The sequence below is a fragment of the Pongo abelii genome, chromosome 8, assembly GCF_028885655.2.
Source record: "Pongo abelii isolate AG06213 chromosome 8, NHGRI_mPonAbe1-v2.0_pri, whole genome shotgun sequence".
Taxonomy (NCBI): Eukaryota; Metazoa; Chordata; class Mammalia; order Primates; family Hominidae; genus Pongo; species Pongo abelii.
In genome coordinates this window covers 123,591,267-123,615,558 of record NC_071993.2, presented here as the reverse complement: position 1 = coordinate 123,615,558, position 24,292 = coordinate 123,591,267, and the positions used below count along the sequence as shown (strand labels likewise).

Here is a 24,292-nt window from a genome sequence, read left to right as displayed (position 1 = left end):
ATGGCAACTCCATCCTTCCAATTGCAGTGATGACCCATGAGTCATTCTTAACTCTCTTTTTCATTTAGATATAAATTCCTTCTCTATATAGTTCATGTACATTGAGGATGCCGGCCTTGTTCTTTGCCCAGGAGTGTTCACTGATTGACTTGAGACAATCAGCACATTCTACTTCCCTGGTCAGGGGCCAATAAGAGTGAATCTCACAAGTTTTGTGAGAAAAAAATAGGAAAGAAGATGCACTTTCTCTCCTTGTTGAATGTGAACTAAATGTTTATAGGCTCAATTGTGGGAGATGGCCATTCTTCAGCTGAGAAGGGAGCCAGACTTGGTATAAAACTAGCACCATAGATATCAGAAGATAGAAAAATAAAGTGGCTTTTGAAGAGGTTATTGAGTGACTGGGCCATCAAAACCTGAAGCTTCCTCGACCTCTGAACTTTCCAATCACGTGAGCCAAACACTTCCTTGTTGTTAACGCAACTTTGAATTGGAGCCTTTGATTCATGCAAGTGAAAGCATCCTAATTAATATAAATGGATGGCCCTTTAACAAGTCTTTGTGTGTTGATTAACTTCATATATTTTGGTGAAATACAGAATAAATGGCATTTTCAATTTTTCATAGCCCTGTGCCTTTGGCTATGCTGTTCCTTCTTTCTGGAGTGCCCTTTCCACCATGTCCTCTTAGCAAATCCCTACTCAACTTTTAAGACCTAACACAAATATCCCTTTCTTTCTTAGGATGTATGTTTAGGCATGGCCTAATTTTAAGTACCTGACCCTAGTGGATTCATTCGTTGGTCCCATTAGTGGGAAAGTCGTTCAAAAAATACATATTTGCTCTTCTACTACATGCTAGGCATGTGCCAGGCACATACAACGAGAAAACTCCTTAAGGAGTTTAGAAATGCCCTATACAGAGAAGTGAGCCAGCAAGCAATTACAATATGGGAAATCCAGTGTTGAGACGGCAAAATATCTGGGTGTGGTAGGAGTATAATAGTGGTAAGCCCCTAATCAAGTCTTAGTGGGCGTGGATAATGGAGGTGAATCCTGGAGGAAGTGATGTCTACAAAAAGATTTAAGAACCAGTAGGAGTTTAACAGACAGGAAGACAGAGAAAAGAACATCCCAGGAAGAAGAAGAGTTCCTGACAACATCCAGCAACATCAGAGATCGAGACGACCCTCTTGGGGGACAGGGTCAGAATGTAGAGTTCCAGAAGGAACATAGCAAAAGATGAAGCTGGAGTCCAAGGAGACAACCAGACCAAGAGGGACCTCACAAGGCTGACTAAAGAATATGGATTCTGTCCTGGGGACCACTGGGAAGATGATTTATTTGTGCTTTAGAAAAATCAAAGAGGCTGCAGAAGTGAGGGGTGTGGGGGAGTCCCACATAGACCAGGTAGACCTGTTAGGGAACATTGGATCTGTCTAGTCCTCATTTCCTTGTGTGTCATTTCCCCTGAGATGTCTGATTAGGAGCAGACACAGAACTTAAAGATTATGGAAAAAGTGGCAATTGTGAGTCTTTCCATGTGAACCCACTAAGAGGGGGTCATTTTGGACATGGAAGACTGCCTTAAGTGACCAGAATGGCATAAGTAATATGAATAATGAACATGATGACAGTACCATGTAAACAACATTCTTAAGGTCAAATATACAGCAAAATTTAACAGTCATTGGTGGTTCTTTTGATCAACTCCAAATTTTGGATTTTAGTCACTTTATCCAACAGATTCACTTGAAACAATGGAGGATTTGGACAAAAGAACCAGGCATGTAATGCATCACCATTAGATTTTATTAGAAGTCAATTCATTGGTCAAATAACAGTAGTCTCCTAACACGGTGTGAGGGTGAGCAGAACGTCCTCCCTGACGGTTTCTGGACTACAGAAGTTGAACCTGTGGAGAAAAAACAACACAAAGTCACCTCCTCTTCCTGGCACACATCTGGAGTGTGACAGTGAGGACAACCTATGCCCCCAACCTCCCAGTCTGAGGGAAGGGCACACCCTGTGCTGGAGACCAGACAATGGCTGAGGGAAGACCTCTTCTACATAAAGGACTGAATTCTCCTTTCCAGTGTTATTTTCTGGTTGTGCAATAGCAGAGAGAGAAGTTGTCGATAGACACCCCAAAGAAAAAGAAAGACTCATTTGTCATGAGCAGTCACTGAACACTTAGCCCATTTCAACCAATGCAACTGAGGAACAGCAGAGTCACCATCATAAGATATCAACCCAGTGTATAAAATCTAATTTCTGGTGTTACGTTTGGTAACCATTATTTTAATTCAATATTTGAATTGAAATGACAAACTTTTCTCATTATGACTGAACTTTTATGAACCTTCTTTTCCTGTGTGCATCAAAGAAAGGAAAGGAAGGAAGGAATAAAGAAAGAAGAAAGAAGGAGAGAAAGAAAGAAAGAAAAAGAAAGAAAGAAGAAAGAAAGAAAGGGAAAGAAAGAGAGAAAGAAGAAAGAAGAAAGAAAGAAAGAAGAAAGAGAAAGAAAGAAAGGAAGGAAGTAGGGAAGGGAAGGGAAGGGAAGAAGGATGGAAGGAAGGAAAAGAAAGAAGGGAGGGAGGGAAGGAAGGAAGAAAGGAAGGAAGGAAAGGACGGAGGGAGGGAGGAAGAAGGAAGGAAGGGAGGGAGGGAAGGAGGGAGGGAGGGAAAAAATGAAAGAAGGAAAGAACAGGCTGAACAATACTTAGGATGCTTTGGAATATTTTTCTTTGATGAAATACCTTACCATATGTAAACTACCAGGCACAGAAAAAAGTGCTCAGAAAATGTTTTTTTCCCTTCACGCTCACTTCCTCAATGACTGGCAGCCTCGCAAATAGGAAATTAAAGGTTAAAACTGTTATCAATCAGGGACACAAAAAATGAAAGGCACCAATATTTATATATGATTAAAGGTGAACTGAATTTGTTTTGTAGTAGTTAAGAATTTTGTAGGTCAAACTTCCTGCATAGAAATTCAGAAATGGTACCTTAATTTAATTATCCATAAAATAAGGATGATAAAACCATCTACCTCATAGGATATATATTTTTGTTTTAACAGCTTTATTGAGCTTTAATTTACCTGGAATAAACTGTACATATTTAAATTGATACGTTTTCACACACACACAACACACATACACCTCTGAAGCCATCACCAACATCAAAGTTATAAACATATCTATCATCCCCCCAATTTTCTTTCTTCCTCTTTATAATTGCTTCTTCCCATTCCCTTCAATATTCACTCCTCCCAGGCAACCAGTGCTCTGCTGTCACTATAGAGTAGTTTGAATTGTCTGGAATTTTATATAAATGGAATCTAAGGTGCATGCACTCTTGTCTAGCTTTTCATTCAGCATAATTATCTCAAGATTCATCCATATTGCTGAGTGTACCATTAGGTCATTCCTTGTTACTGCTGAGTAATATTCCATTGTATGGACAGACCATAGTTTGTTTATCCATTCCTCTATTGGTAGACATTTGGATTGTTTCTACTTCTTGGCTGTTACAATAAAAGCTGCTATAGGCCAGGCACAGTGGCCCACGCATGTAATCCCAGCACTTTGGGACGTCAAGGCAGGTGGATCACCTGTGGTCACAGGTTCGAGATCAGCCTGGCCAACATGACGAAAACCCGTCTCAATTAAAAATACAAAAATTAGCTGGGCATGGTGGCGCATGCCTGTAATCCCAGCTACTGGGGAGGCCAAGGCAGGAGAATCGCTTGAACCCAGGAGATGGAGGTTGCAGTGAGCCAAGATCATGCCACTGCACTCCAGCCTGGGTGAGAGAGCAAGACTCTCTCTGAAAAAAAAAAATTGCTATAAATATTCATGTACAAATCTTTTGTATAATCATATGTGTTCTTGCCTCATGGGTAAATATCAAAGACCAAAATCGCTGACTCAGTGAGATGTATGTTTGGCTTTTTAAGAAACTGTTAAACTGCTTTCCAAAGTAGTTGTATCATTTTTATATTCCCATCAGCACTGTATGGTAGTCCTTCGCAAGAGCTGGTATCATCAATCTTAATTGTGACCATTTAAGTAGGTGGTATCTAATTCTGTTCTTAATTTACATTTTTCTAACGATTAACAGTGTATCATTTTCTGTTCTTTCACGTTGAGAAATCTATTTGTGTTTTTATATTTAAAGTGCATTTCAGGCTGGGCACAATGGTTCACGCCTGTAATCTCAGCACTGTGGAAGGTCGAGGTGGATGAATCACTTGAGGTCAGTTTGAGACAAGACTGACCAACATGGTGAAATCCCATCCCACCTATACTAAAAATACAAAAATTAACTGGGAGTGGTGCTGCTGCCTGTAATCCCAGCTACACAGGAGGCTGAGGCAGGATAATCACTTGAACCCAGGAGGCAGAGGTTGCAGTGAACCGAGATCGTGCCACTGCACTCCAGCCTGGGCGACAGAGCAAGACTCCATCTCAAAAAAAAAAAAAAAAAAGTGCATTTTATATAGCCAGAATACAATTGGATATTGAGTTTTTAAAAATACAGTGGGGTAATTGTCTTCTAATCGTGGTATTTAGACCATTTTTACTTTATACGATTATGTATATGGCTAGGTATGAGTCTATTGTCTTCTATTTGTTTTCCATTTGTCTACTATATTCTTTGTTCTCTTTTAGTTCTTTTGTTTGTTTGTTTGTTTGTTTTGAGACAGAGTCTCGCTTTGTCGCCCAGGCTGGAGCGCAGTGCCGCGATCTCGGCTCACTGCAAGCTCTGCCTCCCGGGTTCACGCCATTCTCCTGCCTCAGGCTCCCGAGTAGCTGGGACTACAGGCGCCCGCCACCACGCGGGCGTGGTGTATTTAGCGTTAGCCAGGATGGTCTCATCTCCTGACCTCGTGATCCACCCGCCTCGGCCTCCCAAAGTGCTGGGATTACAGGCGTGAGCCACCGCACTCGGCCGCTTTTAGCTCTTTTATACTCTATTTTGGATTATATTTTATTCCATTTTATCTCCTTGTTTGGTTTACTTGCTATCATCCTTTGTTTCATCATTTTAGTGTTTGTTTCATTATTTGTTTCATTATTTTAGAATTTATAGCGCATATTTTTAACTTATCACATTGACAATCATATACATATGAATTGGTATACTCAAGAGAGAGTATACCAATTCATAAATGGTATAAGAACCTTCCAATAGTATATTTTCAGTTCTCCCCTCCTGCCTTTTATGTCATTGTTATATTTTACTTATACATATATTATATACTCCCCAAAATACTGTCATTATTTTTTAGTCAATTTTTTCAAAGAGAATTCAGTAATAAGAATTAAAAATATTATGTATTTATCATGTATTTCCTATTTCTTGTGTTCTTAATTTCTTTTAGTGAATTCTTTTCTACCCTTCTGCCTGAAGGCCTTCCTTTGACATTTCTTTTAGTGTTAACCTGCTGGTGAGGAATTATTTCAGTTTTAAAAGTCTTATTTCATCTTTATCTTTGAAAGATATTTATGGGTATAAATTCCGGGTTAACAGTTTTTCCTTTCCATACTCAAAGATGTTGTTTTACTGTCTTCTGGCTTGCATTGTTCCTGATTGGAAATTTGCTGTAATTTTTTTTCTTTACTCTTGTAATGTATTGTTTTTCTCTGACTGCTTTCAATATTTTCTCTTTATAATTGGGTTTCAACATTTTATTATTTGTGTAAATTTAAGGGAACAAGTGAAGTTTTGTTAGATGGATATATTGTATAGTGGTAAAATCTAGGTTTTTAGTGTAATCACCTGAATAATGTACATTCTACCTGGTTTTGAGCATTTTGATTTTTATGCGTGTTGGGGCTGTTTTCTTCAGGTTTCTTGTGATTTTCTTTGATCTGTTGGTTTATAGTTTTCACCATGTTTGAAAATTTTCGAGGTATTATTTCTTCACATATATTTTTCTGTCCCTTCTTTGTTAGGGTCTTATTTCAAATAAATCAGCCTTATTATTATTGTCCCACAGATCACTGATGTTCTTTTAAAATTATTTTTAAGATTTCTTTCTCTGTGTATTTCATTTCAGAAAGTTTCTATTATGTATTCAAGGTCATTAACCTTGTCTTCTATAATGTCTAATCTACTGTTAATTACATTCTGTGCATTTTTTTGTTTGTGACATTGTATTTTTCATCTGTAGAAACTCAGTGTGGGTCTTTTTCTATATAGGTTGAACATCCTAAATCCAAAAATAAAAACCAAACATCGTATGTACTCACTGATATGTGGGAGCTAAGCTATGAGGATGCAAAGGCATAAGAATGATACAACGGACTTTGGGGACTTGGGAAGAAGAGTGGGAGGGGGGCGAGGGATAAAAGACAACATATATGGTGCAGTGTATACTGCTCAGGTAATGGGTGCACCAGGATCTCACAAATCACCACTAAGGAACTTACTCGTGTAACCAAATACCACCTGTACCCCAATAACTTACGGAAAAATAAAATATATTAAAAATAAATTAAAAAATCCAAAATGCTCTGAAATTTGAAAATTTTGATTGCCAACATGATACTCAAAGGAAATGCTTATTGGAACATTTCAGATTTTGGATTTTTTAAAAAAATTTTTGATGCTCAACTGGTACATATAATGGAACTATTCCTAAAGTTGAAAGAAATTCAAAATCTGAATCACTTCTGATCTCAAGCATTTTGGATGAGAAACACTTAATCTGTATATGCCATGCCTTTACCGACCTTTTAAGCAAATGGATACAGGTTTAAGAACTGTTTTAATTTTCTCCTCTGCTAATGTAACATCTATGTCAGTTTTGGTTTGGTGTCGATTGATTATTCTCCTCATTATAGGCTATATTTTTCTGCTTCTTTATATACCTGGGAATCTTTGAGTCAAAGTCAGATACTGTGGATTTTAGATTTTTAGGTGCTTGATAATTCTGGATCTTTATAAATATTCTTGACTTTTTTGTTCTGTAATGCAGTCAAGTTATTTGGAAACAGTTTCTTTACAGATCTTGGTCAATACAGGTAAATTATTTTCCACTATAAAGCAAGACCTTCTAAAATACTCTACCCTGTGTCCTTTGAATTACAAACTTTTCCAGACTGCTTGGTGGAAACAAGCACCATTCCCAGTCCTGCAAAAATAGGGGAACTATTTTCTCTAATCCATCAAATGGATATTTCAATGACCTCCAGCTGGTTTGTTCTCATACATGGGCCAATCAGTACCTTGATGAATATTCAGGGAGACTTTTCATAATCTCTGGGATTCTCCCTCGGCAACTGTCTCCTCTCTGGTATGCTGTCCTGTGAAATCTACTTCCCTGGATCTTCTGATTCTTAGCTCTGATTCTTTAACTTAAGGAGTCCACTGAACTCTGCCTGGGTTTCTCCTCCCTGTGACACATCCTGGAAATCTCTCGGAGCAGTAAGCTGGGGCAATTGCAATACTCCATCTTGTCCATTTTTGTCTCTCGGGGATCACTATCCCTTATTCCTCAATGTTCAGTGTCTGGAAAACTGTTTTTTCATATACTTTGTTTGAATTTTTGGTTATTTCAGTCAGGCCAGTAAATCTGGGCTCTGTTACTCCATCTTTGCCAGAAGCAAAGTCCCCTCATTTGGTTTTTATGAGGATGGAAGGATAGAATGACAGAGGCACAGTGCTTGCCTCAGAATTTGGCCTAATACTCAGAAATACTTGGTCTAGTATTGGTATTGTTATGATTATCATCAGATCACCTTTCCTTGTAGTTCACCATAGTAGTTCACCATCCTTTGGCTCCCACACACTCCAGTCCTGGTTGAAACCAAGGATTATCTCCTGGACCTTCATCTTCACTAAGAAGACCAGTGATTTGGAAAAGCCTATTTCTGTTCCTTGATATGTTCACTGTGTTCCCAGCAACTTAAACAGCAATTAGGTGAGCCCAGGAAGTTTGGAAGATGCACACAAGAAGCACTCACATAGCACAAAGCACAGCTGCCAAAGGAAACATTCCTCTCACCTTAGAATCATGAAGCTGGTTTCTCATTCTAACATTTAATTTGTATCAGCTAACACATATTTATCATGAATTGATCAAAGCTGTTTCCTAGAGTTCTACCCTTTTTCCTAAAGAAACAGAAGGCATTAGGAAGCAACTGTAACTAGGATGTAGGCGATCCCCTGCAGGAGGTTTCACTTAAATTAGACTTTTAGTGGGAATAGAACTATAAACACAGACTCGATATGTCACATCTCCTGGGATTTTCATTACTTACTGTGTTCCAACATTTGTCTCCACTATAATCTTGGATGCTCCCACTGTAGGTAAAGTTGGGTTGATCACATTGTTATACCAAATAAATTTAACCTTCTGCAAGTCCCCAACATCCACATCTGAGTCAAATTCATTGGAATGAGTACTATCCGGTTTGAGAGTGCCCCTAAGGATTTAAGAAGTTTACAAAAACATACATGAGCATACATATAAATATACACATATCTATTTGTGTGTATGTAAGTGTGTGTGTGTATATATATATATATATATATACATACACATATACATACACATTTATGTTTCTAAGACCAGCGTACAATGCATTTCTGGCTAAGGTGATTGGCAGTACATTTGCATTCTAACATATTAAACAAATTCAGACATGCATGCTAACTCAGTGGTAGTCCATTTGCCATGAATATCTCATATTAGTCACCTTTACTTTGATAAAACTTCAAACATGTATTAGTCACAATTCCCCCACAATTTAACAAATGATGAGAGTATTCCATTATCTTTTCACATGTGTTTTGTGGGCAGACTAATTAATTACAGATCATAAATCAGATGCCAGTTATCAAAGCAAACATGAATGGTTTTATCAGGAAATAGCATGAAAATATTTAGAAACCGAATTCTGAGGGGTACTAAGGCGTAAGGATGACATAATTGCTTCCTTTTCCCTTATACATTCAGTACTCTACTCCCATATAGGAATGAATAGACAAACTCTTACGTTGATGACATACATTATACATGTGCAGTATTTCAACATTAAGAAGCATTGGCTGGCCACCGTGGCTCATGCCTGTAATCCCAGCACGTTGGGAGGCCTAGGTGGGTAGGTCACCTGAGGTCAGGAGTTTGAGACCAGCCTGGCCAACATGGTGAAACCCCATCTCTATTAAAAATACAAAAATTAGCCAGGCGTGGTGGTGGGCACCTGTAATCCCAGCTACTAGGGAGGCTAAGGCAGGAGAATTGCTTGAACCCTAGAGGCAGAGGTTGTAGTGAGCCAAGATTGTACCACTACACTCCAGCCTGGGCGACAGAGCAAGACTCCAGCCCGGGTGTTAGAGCAAGACTCCGACTCAAAAAAAAAGCATAGAGCAATATTATTTTACTCACTTGAATATTTCATACTGCTTAGAGTTTCCTTTATTTCCAAACAAAGAGACTAGTATGTGTCCTGTAACCTTTTTTCCAGACAGTGTGACAGATACCTTATACCTCCAACCTGCAAGGGAGAAAAATTGCAAAATGTCAGTTTGGAGATAAAAGACACTAAAAACAAGTTAATTTGGATCCCACTACTGCTGAGTTTTGAATAATTTATTTATAATTGTGTGTGTGTGTGTGTGTGTGTGTAATTTTCTAATGAAATAGTGATAGCTATTCCTTTATATGTGTTTAGGGGACAGGCATTAGGCAGTAGGGGCTTTGCAGAATTTTTTCAAAGTTAAGATAGATTTTTTTTCAAGCCAAGGGACTAAGGAATACATTTAGTTTTCAATTTCCAACCTGACAATTTATCCTTGAAAGTTATAAGAACTTTATGTTAAAAGGTAGTTGTAAAATTGTGAACTGTGACATTTTTTCAGTTTAATTTATTTTCTTAGATCACCAAATTTTAGGGTACTGCTATCTTTTTGTCTAAATATCTACATTTATTTTCAAAATTCTATAATTCAACTTTTCATTGCCTTTGGGAATATATTAATTTATGAAAACCAAAAGAGCGTTTTCTTGGTGCTAGCCAATAGTTTGCCATTTAGAGACAGCCTGAGCAAATTGGGGAGGAGATAAAATTTGTCATTAGTATTTAAAAAAATCGGTAACCCCATTGACTCTCATCCAAATAGTTTTCTTCTCTATTATTCAGAAAAGAAACCCAGAACCTGTTCCCATTCCTACCACTCCTCCATCCTCTAATTCCCATCACCCATGGAGCCTACAATCCTAAACGTCTCTTAAATCTGTCAATGTCTTTCCATTCTCACAACCTCTGCCATCTCTCTCTCCTAGATTACTTTTCTGCTTTTACAAAAATCTCAGAATTTTGTTCAGTGAAACTTTTGACTGAATATAAAGAGGCTGGAGGGGAGAAAACCTTCTGAATTCAGCACCAGAATCAAACGTGAAGAAACTTATTTTTGCAGCATTAAGAGTCCAGGACCCAAACTCTGTTCTGCTACTCTAATTAGCTATAATTACCTTGAACATAGCATTGAGCATTTTTCCACATTGCAGAAGGGGTGTTTAAAGCTTTTGCATAGAAAAACAAGTATGCACATTTTCAGTGGACATAATAATAAAATATATAGCAATAAGAATATAAGATACAGAAAACAGAAACTTACGTGCAAAATTACTGGCATCACCAGTGTCTAGATAAAATTTCTGGCCCACATCATTTGTTTTCCCAGGATATCTATCAGCATAGTGACCCATCTGTGGGCAGCCTCCACTTGGACAAGGGAAGCACTTGTTCTAGTGAAAACAAACAAATGATGAATGAGGATGCCCTATCTTTTAATTGTGTACCATATTTCCTACATGTTGTCACCATTCAAATATTCTAAAGCCAGCTCTGTTCTGATGGTAAATGGGGACTTTAATAGTGTCTCAGCAGGAAAGATTAACAATGCATTTCATTATTCACAACAGTAAGTCACCAACTTCACTGTCAAACAACACAATACTATAAAAATCATACAACGAGCTGGGCATGGTGGCTCACACCTGTAATCCCAGCACTTTGGGAGGCTGAGGCAGGTGGATCACCTGAGGTCAGGAGTTCGAGACCAGCCTGACCAACATGGTGAAATCCCGTCTCTACTAAAAATGCAAAAATTAGTTGGGCATGGTGGCAGGTGACTGTAATCCTAGCTACTCTGGAGGCTGAGGCAGGAGAATCGCTTGAACCCAGGAGACAGAGGTTGCAGTGAGCTGAGGCTGCACTATTGCACTCAAGCCTTGGGCAAGAGAGCAAGACTCCATCTCAAAAAAAAAAAAAAAATCATACAATGAGAGAATATGTGTGTGTGTTTGTGTGTGTTTGTGTGTGTGTGTGTGTGTGTGTATCTATCTTCTATCTATTTTTTCTCTTTTGCCTAATTTGCTCCCAAGACATTCATCTACTTACAGCTAGAATTTATTTTAGAAAGATTGCATAAGTTTGCCGTGCATGATGGCTCACGCCTGTAATCCCAGCACTTTGGGAGGCCAAGATGGGCAGATCACGAGGTCAGGAGATTGAGACCATCCTGGCTAACATGGTGAAACCCCGTCTCTATTAAAAATACAAAAAATTAGACGGGTGTGGTGGCGGGCGCCTGTAGTCCCAGCTACTCAGGAGGCTGAAGCAGGAGAATGGCGTGAACCCAGGAGGCAGAGCTTGCAGTGAGCCAAGACAGTGCCACTGCACTCCAGCCTGGGCGACAGAGCGAGACTCCATCTCAAAAAAAAAGAAAAAGAAAAAGAAAGAAAGATTGCATAAGTAGAACAGAGGTTATAATCAGCTTCTGATAAACAAAATAGAATTTATTAGGAGAACAATAGGCTCAAAAGTCAGGCTTTTTTCAATTCTTTTTTTTTTTTTAAAGGTTTAAAAATGTTAGCCAGGATGGTCTCAATCCTGACTTCATGATCCACCTGCCTCAGCCTCCCAAAGTGCTGGGATTACAGGCATGAGCCACCGCACCCGGCATTTTTCAATTCTTTTAGCTCATGTTTAGCATATCAAGCCCTGAAGGATTCGGATCCCGGAATTTTCTCTATGTGAAGAGAAAATGCCCCAGCTAGCCTAAGGCTTACCGTGAGGCTGATACCTGGAGAAGACATATTCGTATAGGAAAATATCCCTTATTTCTGGACCAAGGACTTATGGGAAAAAGAGATGGAGAGGGAGGAACCAAGTTGGCAGGACAAGTGTCCCAATTCCCACTGTGAGGGGCAGGGCTACTCTACAGTGAAGGCAAGTGGTGGACTCCTGGCTCAATGGACCTTATTATGGGCTTATCACAGTCCCAGGGTTGGCATTCAACAAAATCCAGGTGTTGCCTAAGCCAGCCAGGAAAAAATGGCCAAAGCTCTCTGAGGGCATTGCTAGAGCCAGAAGAACAGACAAGCCCAAGACGTCATCTCTAAATACAGCAGTGCGCCCATCAATAAAACAGGCAAGGCTATTACCCAGAGTCGAAAGGAGCCCAAAGACTTTGCACCCATGGACTCCCAATTCATTTCCCCTGCTGAACACACATCGACCACCACCACCAGATCACCTGGCCCCAGCACTCACTTGGAGAGAAGCTTAGAAGGGAGTGCAAAGGTGAAGAAATCTGCAAGACTGAGACATTTTTTCTTATACAAGTGCTGAGTATCACTTAAAGGAACTGTTTATATTGTTGAATTAGACAAAGTTTTAACTGGATGAAACCTGAGGCTTTTGTGTTTGCTTCTTTATTTTTTTCCCCCATTACTTATTTTTGGGTATTGGGGAAGAAAATAAAAATAAAGTTAAAATAAATAAAGAGGAGGGATCTTCTGTCTCATTGCATATGGAAGCAGTAGTGCGAATAATATATGTACTCCCTCTCCCATAATAGCTAACATTAATTGAATGCTATTATATTTTTTGCTCTGGGCTAAGCAATTAACATATGTATTCTCATTAAGTCCTCTCACCAAATATGTTGAGTTTACCATCAGTATTTACATTTATACATGAAGAAACTTCTTGGAGAACTGTTTTGCCCAAAGATATTCAGCTATTTAATGGTGAAACCAAGATTTGCATCCTCTCTCTTAATCACTAAGGTATATATCCTGGGTAATTATGACTTCAGCTGGCACACTTGTTACTGGAAATTTTCTTATTAAATCCGTAGGTTTTAAATTTTGATTTCAAAAATTTATGGTGCAAAGCAAAGTCAATTTTATAAAAAAACCCAGACAATAGATATGTCATATTTGAGAACACATATAAAGAATTCAACCAAGAGGAAGCCACTACAGCACACATTTACCTATATAACAAACCTGCATGTTCTGCATTAGTATCCTGGAACTTAAAGGAAAATTAAATAAATAATTCAACCAAGATATCAAGAGAATACCAAACAAGATGAAAACTCAAAAAAAAAAAATCTTGGCCATTATGAAATTGCACAGAAACATCCACATGTCTATAATTATATATTAATAATTTGAAAGGTCAGCATTTAAGAAAATTTTTCCATGTTCATCAGCACCCTATAGATATTGCTCAGATTTCCATAGACTAATTATTTTTTGTTTGTTTAGGGTTATTTCTAAAACAAGTTTGAACATTTACCCAATGCATACAAAAGTAATACAAATGAAAGTAAACATAGTACATTTCCATTTACAAGCTCATTTCTTTAAAGTGCTCTAATTTATCACTATTTAAATATATATAATTAAAGGCATGTATAAGTTCGAAAGTATAAACATTCATTGAATGATGTCATGTATAGGAAAGCACACCAGTCATGAGAAGTGACAGTCACAAAATTCTTTATGCAGAAGGTGGAGTCTACTTACTGCAGTGAAGACGCTGTAAGAGGAACAGGGGAATCCAGCAAAGCCATCAGGGTTGACGATGCTATCAGTGTAATATTTGTAGCTTCTTAAGTGATTACAGGCTGCAAAGTCTCGAGTCCCTTCGAATCAGACACAATTACACATCAAGAACAGATTTTATTTTTCCAAGTTAACGTCATATTCAGAATATAGTGGTTGAATAGATTTCTCTAATTAGTGTGAGCTCATGCAGGACACAGAGCAAAGTCATTTGTAAAGTATATTTATGATCTGTGATGTAATCAGAAGTTGAGTACTGTTTAAGATTATAATAGATAATACTGTAATTAAATGAAAGGTTTAAAATACTGTAGAAGAAAAAGATTGGTTTAAATAAATAAAAGCTCATTCCCTGAATTAGGTGCTCGGAAGTTGACTGAAAATACGCTTTCTTTCCCAGTCTCCTCATGCCCACTTATCCCAGTGAAAACCTACATCTCATGGATACAGTTAAAAGTCTTTTGTTATATAAAATGTGAGACCTGTACAATTCCAAAGAATTTAGCAAGTTTAGCAAAACAAAACACAAGCTTTCCCCCAGGAAGATCTCTTTGTACACATAATAGTTCTACCTTCCCAGATTCCGTCTATGTCCACAATCTGAGAGAGAATGTTCTTTTTACATCCAGGCATTTCCACTCCTCCATTTGGAAAGAAATCTAGGTGGCCCACAACTTGGCTCATTCCAAACCCTGAAGAATCATAAAAATACATGAGGGTTTATGCTAATGTATATAGACTCAGACACTGTAACACCCTTTGGGGGATGGGTTGAGGAACTCACCCAAATTGGGGACTATGGGGGCACCATCCGTGTGAATTACATCCACAAATTTGGCATCGCTGGGGTCCAATCGGACTAATTCAGGTGTGCCCTGAAAGCAAGGTTCTGCTGGGTCCAATCCTAAAGTAAAGAGCATGTTTCATGAATTATGACAAGTCCTGAGTACAAGTATTAAGAGTAAAATATGAGTTGTGCATGGAAAGGGATGAACGAGTTCTTCCTTACCTGACCATTTGCTGAAGAGGAATCCACTTCTAGCTATTTGCTTTAAAGTGAATTTTCCCCAAACCAAACAATATGCCTTTCCTTATGGCTGCGTAGTCACTGGGAGAGTCTTAGTCACTAGCAGCAGTTACAACAAAAGAGGTAGACTCTGGGACACACTGGACTAAAAACCACTCAGGGTAAAAAGAGTCCCCATTAGACTGTGAACTCCCACAAGGGCAAGGACCTTGGCTTTCACAAACGTCACTGAGACCACAGGCATGCATTGCACAGCACCTGGCCGAGCAGGCTGTGGGAAAGAAAATCTTTCCCACAGTCTTTACAGACTGTGGAAAAGAAAATCTTGTGCAGATCTCCCCTTCAGCAAATGAACGGATAGGCAGTCCAGATTATCCCAAGTCCAAATACAGCCGACTTATCCCAAGGGTTAAAAAGAAAATCACCAAGTCAGAGACAAAAATGTTGAACACAGATGGAAGAGGAAAGTGGTCCTTCCTTGAAATAATCATCTCTCAGATCCAGGATAGTAGCGTCTTTCTTATAACCTTACAGAGGTTTTAGAACCTGGGTATCCAATATGTGAGCTCACTGGCTGAATGCAGCCAGCCTCAGGTTTGTAAAATACTATTTGTTATCTCATTAGCAGCACACAGAACTGGCAGCCCAGGGCAACCTGACCACCTTTTCCCTGACAACTCTGGGGTTATGTTTGAGGTTTAAGCACATTAGCAATTGGTAATGAAACAGAATATAATTAGTTATACAAATTTCAGCTCCTTGGGTTTAATTATATTTATTCTACTATTTATGAAATTTATTCTATTCATGAAACTTGTCCTTTGTGAATGTCGGTCAATGGGGAAATAGACATGAATAAAATCTCTAGATGTCCTTAATTCATATTTTAGTGACGTGCAATATAAATATGTTAAACAGGGTGCTGTAGACCAAAGATTGGTATCAATGAAGACTTTACAAAGCCCCAGAACATAGCGATTTCTGATCATGGGGCCCAATTCAGAAAACGTGAAAAGGTAAAATGTAGGGTTGCACCAAATTTCCGTCTTGTATTTCCTTTTAGACCACATACAGGCTGCATTTAGTCTGAGTTTGTAGCTTTCTTTCTTTCTTTTTTTTTTTAAGGAGATAGGCGTCTCGCTATGTTGCCCAGATTGGCCTCAAACTGCTGGGTTCAAGAGATCATCTTGCCTCAACCCCCCCTGGCATCTTTCACTGTTTTCACCAACCTGTGATGCGTCCAATGGTCCCACTGGTTCTCCTTCCAGCCTCCCCAGCAGCGTGGGCACCGAGGCTGTGGCCAATGACGTGCACGTTGGAAGGTGAGTAACTGAACGCCGACTGTCGGAAAGAAAACCTTTTCAGAATGTTTTCAAGTACAGTCATGAGTTGCTTAACAACAGGGATACGTTACAAGAAATGCATCATCAAGCGATTTCATTGTTGTGGGAACATCATAAAGTGTATTTACATAAACCTAGATGGCATAGCCTACTACCTACCTAGGCTGTGTGGTACAGCCTGTTGCTCCTAGGCTACAAATCTGTACAGCATGTTACTATTCTGTGTACTGTAGGCAACTGGAACACAATGTAACTAGTTGTGTATCAAAATATATCTAAACCTAAAAACATACAGCAAAAATATGGTATAAATGATTTTAGGCTGGCCTTGGTGGCTCACGCCTATAATCCCAGCACTTTGGGGGGCCAAGGTGGGCTGACCACCTGAGGTCAGGAGTTCAAGACCTGCCTGGCCAATATGGTGAAACCCCGTCTCTACAAAAATAAAAAAATTATCTGGGTGTGGTGGTGGGTGCCTATAATCCTGACTACTTGGGAGGCTAAGGTGGGAGAATCACTTGATCCTGGGAGACGGAGGTTGCAGTGAGCCAAGATCGCGCCATTGCACTCCAGCCTGGGCGACAGAGCAAGATTCTGTCTAAGAAAAAAAAAAAAAAATCGGAAGTGGTACATCTGTAGAGGGCATTTACCATGAATGGAGCTTGCAGGACTGGAAGTTGCTCTGGGTGAGTCACGGAGTAAGTGGTGAGTGAATGTAAAGGCCTAGGACGTTACTGCACACTGCTGAAGACTTTATATACTGTACATTACTCTACACTCAGTTCATTTAAAATATGTTTCTTTCTTTATGTAATTTTTATTTTATTTTATTTTATTTTTGAGACAGAGTCTCACTCTGTTGCCCAGGCTGGAGTGCAGTGGCGTGATCTCAGCTCACTGCAAGCTCCGCCTCCCGGGTTCACGCCATTCTCCTGCCTCAGCCTCCCAAGTAGCTGGGACTACAGGCGCCCGCCACCACGCCCTGCTAATTTTTTGTATTTTTAGTAGAGATGGGGTTTCACTGTGTTAGCCAGGATGGTCTCGATCTCCTGTCCTCATGATCCACCTGCCTCGGCCTCCCAAAGCGCTGGGATTACAGGAGTGAGCCACCATGCCGGGCCACAATTTATATTTTTTTTAAACTTTTAACTTTTTGTAATAACCTTTAGCTTAAAACACACTGTATCCCTGTATCAAATCATTTTACTTCTTTATATCTTGATTCTATAACCATTTTTATAATTTTTTTAACTTGTCAAAATTTTTTGTTAAAAACTAAGACACAAACACCTGCATTAGCCTAGGCCTATACAGGGTCAGGATCATCAATATCACTGTCTTCCACTTCCACATCTTGTTCCCTGGAAGGTTTTCAGGGGCAATAACATGCATGAAGCTGTCATCTCCTATGATAACATGTCTTCTTCTGGAATACTTCCTGAAGGATCTGCCTGAGGCTGTTTTATTTTTTTTTAATAAGTTGAAGGAGTATACTTTAAAATAATGATAAAAAGTGTAGTAAATATGTAAACCAGTAATGTCATCATTTATTATCATTATCATGTATTACATACTGTACATAATTATATGCGGTAGACTTTTATATAACTGGGAGTGCAGTAGGTTTATACCAGCATGAGCACAAATCCATGAGTAATATGTTGTGCTATGGTATCATGATAGCTATAGGTCACAAGGCAATAGGAATTTTTTAGCTCCATTGTCATCTTATGGGACCTCCATCATTGACCTACACATCCTTGTGTGGTGCATGACTGTATTGCAGAATTCATGAGGGGTGCAGAGGAAGAACATTAAAAAATCTCAGTGTCAAGAAGATACACTGCCTTTCCAAAGCACTTGATTTCCATGTTTTTTAAAATAGTTATAATGAGAAACGGAAATGGGTTTAACTTTTAATCTGGTGGAAGTAGGGCTGTATTTTGTTGTTTTACTATGGAGAGAGAACCCTTAATGAACATGAAGAGTTGTTATCCAGAGATGATGAAGCAAGTATTTGGATTAAAAAGTAAAAATAAAAACAATTATTTAAACACATTCAAGCATAACATTTTCCATGGTTTTTGTTACCAAATGAGGTTAGCTTGTTATCACCGTGCTTCTCTTAAGAAAGCAAAACTAAAATCAAACAAAACTAGATTAATCTTAAGGTTGACATTGGTAATAACTAGTAAAATTAAAACAAATACTCATGGAATTTATTAAAAACAACCTACCAATTGCTTGAATAAGTTAAATTAAAAAAACTAGTTTATTAACATAATGGGTTATTGATGAAACCCAAAGCTAGATTTTTTTAAATTTTTCTTTGTAACCAAGGGAAACATCATATCTGAGTAGAGAAATGTCTTTATCTATGATTAAATCTATAGGCCTTTTTTTTTTTTGGAAAGATAATCTGGAAAATCATGTGTACAGGCTTTTATACAATCCAGGGGTAATTACCTGAAGAACTTCAACAAAATATGCCACTTCTGCTCCCACGACCCTGATGTTCTGCGAGGCTTGTGTGTATCCAGTTCGGGAGCCACCTTTCCAGTCCACACAGATACAGTTCACACTTTCCACCTTGAACAGATTCTGGTGGAAGGGGCACAATAAACAGATAAATAATTCAGGATCTTTATTAATTACTAGTTAATATATTGGAGGACTAGGATAAATTCCCTCCTTGACCGACACAATGTCATTTTAACCCTAATGCAATTGACAAAACTTCTAGTCTGTTATAGATATATAATCTCTGCTAAAGTTTAACATCATCTCCAAACTGGAATTTGACCATAGTGGGAACTGGATTCTTGGGATTTCTATTGTAGCAGATACAGAGACATTTAATTCAGGAAAAAAATGTATAAACTGTATAAAATGTGGTACAATGTGTTGTTTATTAGGTCATCCTAAATGCCATAAGACTACGTTGTCCCTTGATAGAATGCACCCAAGGACATTGTTTGCCTTGTCCACTGGTATAGCCTCAGTGTCCAGAACAGATTCTGATATACAGTAGATGCTCAGTAAATATTTAATGAATGAATGAAATACAATGTTAGGACCCCTTATATAAATACATTGAAGGTAAATAAGTTTTTCCACAATGGAAAGACTAATCAAATTTTTTGGATGAATGTGTTTTATTGTACATCACTAAAGAGGTATTAATATTTCACATGAAAACATTGCCTACCAGATATCTATGGAAAGCCTTGTTTGATGGCATTTAATTATGGCTTCATGGAGGTTAGTTCTGGAAGGAATTCTGTTGTCTGAGTGTGTTTATGTATAGCCTCTTTTTTTTTTTTTCAAAAAGAATTTGAGAATAGGCCAGGTGCGGTGGTCACGCCTGTAATTCCAGCACTTTGGGAGGCCGAGGCAGGTGGATCACGAGGTCAGGAGATTGAGACCATCCTGGCTAACGTGGTGAAACCTCGTCTCTACTAAAAGTACAAAAAATTAGCCGGACCCGTTGGTGGGAGCCTGTAGTCCCAGCTACTCGGGAGGCTGAGGCAGGAGAATGGCATGAACCCGGGAGGCGGAGCTTGCAGTGAGCCAAGATCGCGCCACTGCGCTATAGCCTGGGGGATAGAGCAAGACTCCATCTCAAAAAAAAAAAAAAAAAAAAAAAAAGAATTTGAGAATAATTGAACAGTCTTAGAAATCATCTCCAACTTTTCCATTTTCAAAAGGAAAAATCCAAAGCAGGGAAAAGATTTGCTAATCATAGTTAGCTAAGGAGAGAGTCAGGACTGGACTGTAGAACCTTTATCCTTCTAGTTTAAACCACTTGTTTCTGCATCTCAAAGCAATAGTTCTGTCAAAGCCGAATCAATGCAAAACAAAACAAAACAAAAACAAACCACAATTGCCTTTGGGATCTTAGAAATAAATTGCATAGCCATATCAAAGGAAGCTATATTCCTTTTGAACTGAGAATCACATTTTTTTCTTCGCTGTTGTATAAAAATCTATTACTACCCTCCCTCCAGTAATCATCAGCTTTAAATTATTTTGGAGGACAAGCTGTGGTTTTACTGCTTGTGTTTAAACTTGCGGAGTGTATGGATTCTAGGGTGCTCATCTGTCTTCAGGATCAACAGATAGGCTCTGGAGTTGACCCATTCTGCCCTTGGTTTGAGCCAGAGGCAGACCTGAAACTGTATGGGCTTAGGAGGACCTTTGTGTCTTTTTTTTTTTTTTTTTTTTTTTTTTTGAGACGGAATCTCACTCTGTCGTCCAGGCTGGAGTGCAGTGGCATGATCTTGGCTCACTGCAACCTCTGCCTCCCGGGTTCAGGTGATTCTCCTGACTCAGCCTCCTGAGTAGCTGGGATTACAGGTGTGCGCCACCATGCCTGGCTAATTTTTTTAATAGTTTTAGTAGAGACGGGGTTTCACCGTGTTAGCCAGGATGGTCTCGAACTCCTGACCTCGTGATCCGCCCGCCTCAGCCTCCCAAAGTGCTCGGATTACAGGTATGAGCCACCACACGCGGCCTGTGTCTTTCTTCTTGACACCTCTGAAGAAAGGACTACTCCCTTTGTGCCACAGCAGGTCAAAGAAATTTGATGAATACATGAATAAATACTTGAATAAATGAATCAACAGTAATGTTCCTCAAGCACTAGCAGTTACTAGGAAAATTTATTCTATTTGATTTTCTGTCTTTTCATTCTTCTTTATGACAGGGCATATAGCCAAAGGCAAATTAAAGAAAATAGGATCACTGCTGTTGAAATAACAGAAGCCAAAAATGAAAACCTACACAGTTTTCCAAGTTATTGCTACCAGAGGAGATCCAAGAGTAGCAAGTGAAAATCAAAGGAAAAGAATTCATTTAGGCAAAATGAGACCTCTTAGCACTTCACATAAAATTAAAAACTAATGAAAAAAACAGGGGCCTATAACCAGCTGGTGTGCATCAGCATGACAGCATCTGTTGCTATAACGTTGAAACACCTCCATATCAGTTATTAAATAACCACTGCCTGGATCCACCAAGTGTTTGCCAGCCTCACTGCTCTGACCATCCTAAACCCCCTCTTCCCACCAGCACCTCCTTGACCTCCCCTAGGAACTCCAGGCCCAGCAGGGGTCTGAATATCCTCCAAGACCTCCAAGCACTCTCCTCATTGGTCGGGGCCAGTGCCTTACCGTTTGTTAATTATCACTTTGGAAATGATCTTTCCTTGAGAGATGACCACATCTCACCTTGCACAGATCGGCCAGCCAGTTTTCTTCTCCCTTGTCTATGAATCCATGAATAATAAAGCGAGTTTTTCTATTTGTTTTGAAATTGGAGCCACTGATGCTTGATGAATCTGCGACAACTTCCTGTTTAGACAGAAAAGTGTTTCATGTCAGTTTCCTATAGTAGCCAATAGAACCATTTGTACATGGAGAGCGGTAGTAAGTAGAAGACTGCTAAGATTCAGGATCCTTGTGAATAATGATTCTTCCATAACAACCACAGTATTCACTATCATCATCATGTTGCCATTTCCCAGTCATCACAACAGGTTTGCCATTGTTCAACTTGGGATAATATGTCTGTTATTATCTTGGTGGTAATGATCTTTTCTTCATACAATGGAAGGCTTTGTGTGTGTGTGTGTGTGTTTATACGTCTTTATCTATATAGAGATACATATATAATAGGAGATTACATAAATATATAATATTGGGAATGTTTATATACTTTACATGTATAAATATAGCCCTACATTTACAATATTTATTAAATGTTATAGAGGAAGGACAAGAATAATATGAAGTTAATGAACCTTTTATAAACAATTTACATTAAGTAATACCTAAGCTCAGTGCCCTGAATATCTACAAAGATGCAAATTTCACAGCTGATTTTTTTCTCTTAAGAACTTGAATATTCAGTATCCTTATTACATAAAACAGGTGGAACTTGGTTCTTCTTCTTTTTTTTTTTTTTTTTTTTGAGATGGAGTCTCGCTCTGTCGCCCAGGCTGGAGTGCAGTGGCGTGATCTCGGCTCACTGCAAGCTCTGCTTCCCGGGTTCACGCCATTCTCCTGCTTTAGCCTCCCGAGTAGCTGGGACTACAGGCACCCGCCACCATGCCCTGCTAATTGTTTGTATTTTTAGTAGAGATGGGGTTTCACTGTGTTAGCCAGGATGGTCTCGATCTTCTGACCTCGTGAACCGCCTGCCTCGGCCTCCCAAAGAACTTAGTTCTAAACACAGTGATACGTCTTACTTGAAAGTTGTTTGGGTTCTCATTAGTATATAGGAGGAAGCGGGTGTTGACATCTTTTGGAGACCAAGGCAATATATGGAGGGGTCTTTCCACAATTCCTGACCATGGGGAGTCATCACTGAAGCAGCCGAGTCTTTCATAGCAAACTTCTTTTCCTGCAATCCCCCAGAAGGATATTAGTTTTACAAGCATGCTCTTTTTAATGATCTGTCTGCCAATATATGAGTTCAATTACACTGTGTGGTAGACTTTCCTCCTCTACTACTCTCAACACCCTCCTAGCCACACACTCACAAAACAACTTCAAAAGACAACACAACCATTCCAGACAGGCTGTTGTTCTTGTTCCTCAATTCTACCACATGGATCACTTCACTCCCCTTGTGTCTCTGCCCAGTCCCAACGTGGGACTCCTTTTAGCCTCTAAACTCAGATATCTTCCTTGGGCCATAGGTGCTCAAGAAAGGGACAGCCCTGTGTCCCTAAGCCTTAACTTCTTGTAGCCACTGTTTAGCTGTGGGCTTTGAAAGGAGAGCTTAAATTTTATGGAAAGGCCAAAACCATATATCCCCAACCTTCCTGTACTGCAGGTCATCTTCATTCCTGTGACGAAGAAGCTGTTCACAAACAACCAAACAAAAAATCCATGTTTTAACACAACTCTAGGCTTGAATGTCACTCCATAAAAAAAATAACCCAAAGAAGGGTTCTCTTTTCTAAGGAGGATAAATCTAGATTAACAGTAGGAGTAAGAGTAGTAGCTGTTGTGGGGGCTGCCTTTCTCAAAATCTTACCTTGTGCCAGGTGCTGGGCTTAATGGTTTACTAATCTGACCTAATTCTCACAATAATCCTAGGAGATGGGGAATCTGACTCTCCCCATTTTGCAGACAAAGATTCTGAAGCACAGAAGAGTTAAGAATTTTGCTCAGGGTAATGCAGTTGTAGGTGGTGGTGGAGCCCAGGTTCAAACTCTTAACTTGACTTAATATCAGGGTTGCTAGATTTAGCAAATCAAAATACAAGTAAATTTGAATTTCAGATAAATGATAATGTTTTAGTATAAATATGTCACATATTTGTTGTTTGTGGGAAATATTTGTTGTTTATCTGAAATTCAAATTTAACCGGGCATCTTAGATGTTTTCTGACAACCCTACTCCACGTACCTGTGCTCTTATGCATCTCCTGTGCTTTACTCCTTGAAGTAAAGCTTCATGTTATTACTGCGGCCTGAATTCAGCTGCCCTAGCCCTCTTGACAGTGTTGAAAAGTGAATCTCTTCCAGCTCAACATTTGTTTTTTTTTCTTACCTGCTACTGCTCCCAGCAGCAGTGAAAGAGTCCAAAGTGGCAGCATCTACACGAAATTAAAAACATGATTGAGTCTGGCTAAGTTTTTAAAAGCTCGGCAAGTTTTAGTTCATTTAGACCTCTGGGGGAAAATGGATAAATTCTGATCAATTAGGCCTGGAAAACATGTTCCCGACTCACCGTGGCAGTTCCGTCAGGTTCCACACACAACCAGATAGCAACAAAAGCTCCTTTTATAGGCGAAGCTTATCTTTTTGAAACCATGGATAAATGGCATGCAAAGAAAGGCCCAAGAATGTGTTTCTAATTTTAATCATAGATAAACTAAAGTTGACAGAGTAAAGTTTTCCATAGTAGTTGTGGGAAGATGAGAAAGGGGGTAGATATGTGATTATGTAAAGCTCAAAATCACATTAATTTCATTATAGTAAAGGTTCTATATAGTAAAGGTTCTAGTCTTTCTGTCCCTTTTTAAGTTTACAATT

General features: G+C 39.0%; 1 protein-coding gene across 1 annotated transcript; it reads right to left on the bottom strand.

Moving 5' to 3' along the window:
- Window positions 1-1,793: 1,793 nt before the first annotated feature.
- PNLIP (pancreatic lipase) lies at window positions 1,794-24,013 on the bottom strand. The gene is made up of 13 exons (XM_002821172.6): window positions 23,988-24,013; window positions 23,808-23,853; window positions 22,496-22,650; window positions 21,477-21,599; window positions 18,715-18,849; window positions 16,135-16,246; window positions 14,663-14,782; window positions 14,451-14,570; window positions 13,840-13,958; window positions 10,635-10,764; window positions 9,403-9,511; window positions 8,273-8,437; window positions 1,794-1,914 (listed from the first exon to the last, which is right to left on the bottom strand). The coding sequence occupies exons 2-13, from the start codon at window positions 23,851-23,853 to the stop codon at window positions 1,851-1,853; spliced, it is 1,398 nt and encodes a 465-aa protein (XP_002821218.3). The 5' UTR covers window positions 23,988-24,013; the 3' UTR covers window positions 1,794-1,850.
- Between the last annotated feature and the right edge of the window lie 279 nt (window positions 24,014-24,292).

Bases quoted from the DNA above. Each gene is read 5' to 3' on its own strand.
- PNLIP (XM_002821172.6), bottom strand. From the start codon at position 23,853: ATGCTGCCACTTTGGACTCTTTCACTGCTGCTGGGAGCAGTAGCAG. The intron at 14,783-16,134 runs GTTGGTGAAAAC...TCTTTACTTTAG, and splicing joins GACCATTGGACGCATCACAG to GATTGGACCCAGCAGAACCT. The intron at 9,512-10,634 runs GTAAGTTTCTGT...TCTCCCTTGCAG, and splicing joins TGATGCCAGTAATTTTGCAC to GTTGGAGGTATAAGGTATCT.